Raw genomic sequence first — 3933 nt, 5'->3', positions numbered from 1 at the left:
TTATTGATTCCAGTACCTACCCAGATCTTGCTGCTTCTCTCTCTCTAACCCTGGTTTGACTTTGATTTCTGGATTTGATTATTTTGCAGCTTCCTCATGAATGTTTTTGATGAGTGTATGATTTGACTGTTGTAGGAAGTAGGAAAGAAATGAATTTGCTTTACAAAATTTAGACCAGGGAACAGTTCTATGCTTATGCTTATTGATTTTGTTTATGATGTTTTTCTCCATTTTCTGAGAACTGGATTTGTTATCCTGATCAATCTTATATTTTCAAGGCAACACTGAAATTTATTGTGTGTGTACTTGTCTATGATTTTGTTTGAAGCTGCGGAATTAGATTGTGTTAAAGACAATTTGTGATGTATACAGGATACATTTGAAGTTGGATTGGTGAAATTATGGCGGATTTAGAAAATTTGCTATTGGAGGCTGCAGGAAGAACTGGTAATGCAGGGAGAAACCGACATTCTCTGCCATCGTCGAGGAGGGCGCAAGAGGGTTCTTATTCGGATGGAGGGAGTGATTCGAGGGAAGATGATTCTGATGATGAGCTTAATTATGGCAACAGAAAGCCCTCTGCATCACAAGTTCCTCTGAAGAAGAGATTGGATCCAGCAGAAAGAGAGGAAGATATGGGAAGTCAAGAAGAACAAGATGATGATGGTCACAGTGATCGCCCGGGCGAAAGCAGTGATGAATCCAACATTGGTGATGATCTCTACAAGGATGAAGATGATAGACGCAAGCTTTCTGAGATGACTGAACTTCAAAGAGAGATGATCTTGTCAGATAGAGCCACCAAAAAGGATGACAAGAATTTATTGGGGAAGATAGCATCCAAGCGTGATATTAAAGGAAAGATAACAGTTCCTAGAAAGCAATCTCCGCCGTTGTCGTCATCGCGAATGCGAGCAGCAGCCAGATCTGCTGACAGGGCAGCCAAGAATGATGCATTGAATGAATTGCGTGCTAAGAGATTGAAGCAGCAAGATCCAGAAGCTCACCGCAGATTGAGGGAGGCATCAAGAGTTTCAGGCTCCCAGCATTTTACTCCACCAAAGCGCAAAGCTTTCACTGCAGCAAGTCTCAGCAGTTCAAGCCATAGTGATAGCGAAAGTAGGTCTCACAGTGATGATGAAGGTTCAACTGGTGATGGAGGAATTGGTGACAGTGATGATGATAGGGCGTTGGCAGGTTCCGATGGGCTATCATTTCAGGATATAAAGGAAATAACTATTCGCAGGTCGAAACTTGCAAGATGGTTCATGGAGCCTTTCTTTGAGGAGTTAATAGTTGGTTGCTTTGTAAGAGTTGGAATTGGTAGATCAAAAACTGGACCTATCTACAGGCTCTGCATGGTGAAAAATGTTGATGCTTCAGAACCAGATAGACACTATAAATTGGAGAACAAAATTACTCACAAGTATTTGAATGTTGTTTGGGGGAACGAAAGTTCAGCTGCTAGGTGGCAAATGGCTATGGTTAGTGACTCTGGTCCGCTTGAAGAGGAGTTCAAACAGTGGGTTAAGGAAGTTGATCGAAGCGGTGGCCGGATGCCAACGAAACAAGATATCTTGGACAAAAAACAAGCCATACAAAAGGCCCTCACATTTGTCTACTCAGCTGCTACTGTGAAGCAAATGTTACAGGAGAAAAAATCAGCCACAGCAAGACCACTGAATGTTGCAGCGGAGAAGGACCGACTGAGGAGGGAAATGGAAATAGCACAAAGTAAGAATGATGAAACGGAAGTGGAGAGGATCAAGAAAAGGCTGCAAGAATTAGAGGCATCCAGGAAATCAAAGGTGAAGGATACCAAGGCTCTGAGGCTGGCTGAGATGAACAGAAAAAACAGGTTTGAGAATTTCAAGAATGCTTCCGAGTTGAAGCCGGTGAATACAGGATTGAGAGCAGGGGAGGCAGGCTATGATCCGTTCTCAAGGAGATGGACTAGATCAAGGAACTACTACGCTTCGAAACCTGGCGAAAAGGCTGAGGCTGGAAATGATAGTGCCAATGGCGTAGTGGCTGGTGCAGGTAGCAATGGAGCAGCGGGCATGGTGGCTACTGCCGCAGCCTTGGAAGCGGCTGCTGATGCAGGGAAGTTGGTGGACACAAGTGCTCCGGTGGATCAAGGGACATCGTCGAATGTGCTGCACAATTTTGAGCTTCCAATCTCGTTAGCATTGCTTCAAAAGTTTGGTGGAGCTCAAGGAGCTCAGGCAGGATTCATGGCAAGAAAACAAAGAATTGAAGCTACCGTTGGATTTCGAGTCTTGGAAAATGACGGCCGGAGGCATGCGCTAACACTGACGGTGAGCGATTACAAAAGGAGGAGAGGACTTCTTTGACATTTGCTGCTCCTTCCCTTTTAAGTATGCCAGTGAGGTAAGTTCCACGGTGCCATAAAGCCATGGATGGTTTGTATTGACTCCAATAATGCTGTGCCTTTACTATTTTATTTGAACTTCACATGAAAGTGCCTAAACGAAATTTGATAATTCTTAGTTAAAGATAGACACATTAAATGATGAATTGCACAGAAAAAATCAGGTTTTGTGAGAAAGTGTTAATTTAAAATAATAAATATGTTTGTTGAATGTTAACCATCTTTTAAATTTTCTTACTCTCAGTTTTCTTGTTTAGGATATTGTGGTTGCAGGATGCACTCGCGGCAATGCAAATATATAGTAACTACATCAGTATATTTGATCTCATACTGATACAAAATATATAGAGTTCAATTCATACCTAAATTGTTTGGAATGCTACCTTTATAAAACAAAAATTAAAAGAAGACTCTAAGTAAGTAGCACTTCCAAAACAGTATAGAAACATATAGCACTACTTTTAACCTTTCTAAAACATGCAGAAAACAAAATTATTTAATACAATACAAATATGAACTCTTAATTGATCGTATCTGGGTATTTTATACATGAATCCAAACTAAAATGAGGTCTAATATTAGGGATAAAAATGAATATAATTTATCTTCTCTTATAATAAACATTACTCAAATAATGAAATATCAATATGATGAGTATACGGATAGAGTTTGGTCATGCATACAGACTAAACAGCGATGTCCCTTGCAATGGACCAAACAACAGAATCGCATCTCTGGAGAAAGGAACAAACTTTATTCCAACAAGATTAAATTGTTTATTTACTAATGCTAATTTGATCACAACTAATAATTACAAAAATAGTTATTTGAGTACAAATTTAATAGCCCAATCTTCTCTCTACAAATACTCCAGCTTAGATGTGTTAGTTACGGTTGTTAAGTTAGGATTAGATTAGTGTCGTTTATTGGCAAGTTGAATCCGGTAATTGATTTGCATATGTCACTATTTCTGCTTGCAAATATAATTCAAAGTTGAGAGTTTACACATATTCCATGAATAGATGTTATCGAGGCATAAAAAGTATATGCTTATAAGGATAACTATAATAATAATAATAATAACTAACGCTCTGAATGGAAAATATATATTTTAAAAATATATTTTATTTGAAAGATTTTATTTGAGTCACATATTGAGGAATACATTCCACCAATGATCTATTACAAGTTGAGCAGTGTCTTGCACTTTTTCTGGCAAAGATCCCATGATCTCTTCCCATAAACTCCACCTGTAACATAAAAAAACATAATTAGACCTTAAAAAGTTATATCTTATTTTATTGGACGGAATTTATCTACAAGATCGAATCATTATATTATCAACAGAATCAATAATTAGTTTTTGTAAACAAATGTATTCCAAGAGTGCTTCTAGAAGTATAAATACATGTAGAAGTGTTCATGGGAGTATGAAAGTATACCATGTGAGATATGTACACAATTACGGGTGCATTTTTCAAAGGGAGAATGAGGAGGACAACATTTTTCTTGACAGAAATCTTGCCCGTACGGATTCGCTT

At 38.6% G+C, this 3933-nt stretch overlaps 1 protein-coding gene across 2 annotated transcripts in view; it reads left to right on the top strand.

Annotated features, from left to right (window-relative positions):
* LOC107480677 (protein RTF1 homolog) overlaps window positions 1–2609 on the top strand; it is a 3094-nt gene extending 485 nt beyond the window's left edge. Inside the window, exons 1-2 of one of the 2 annotated variants that reach the window (XM_021138986.2) lie at window positions 32–53; window positions 373–2609. In XM_021138986.2, coding sequence (XP_020994645.1) covers window positions 402–2354 — 1953 coding nt within the window. In that variant the 5' untranslated portion in view covers window positions 32–53; window positions 373–401 and the 3' untranslated portion in view covers window positions 2355–2609. Of the gene's footprint in view, window positions 1–31; window positions 54–372 lie in introns of those variants that run through there. The other variant, XM_016100841.3, reaches the window with a different exon arrangement.
* The last annotated feature ends 1324 nt before the right edge of the window (window positions 2610–3933 follow it).

Source organism: Arachis duranensis, chromosome 3, assembly GCF_000817695.3.
Source record: "Arachis duranensis cultivar V14167 chromosome 3, aradu.V14167.gnm2.J7QH, whole genome shotgun sequence".
NCBI classification, from domain to species: domain Eukaryota; kingdom Viridiplantae; phylum Streptophyta; class Magnoliopsida; order Fabales; family Fabaceae; genus Arachis; species Arachis duranensis.
Note: the sequence above shows the minus strand (reverse complement) of the source record. Positions and strands in the feature narration are given on the sequence as shown.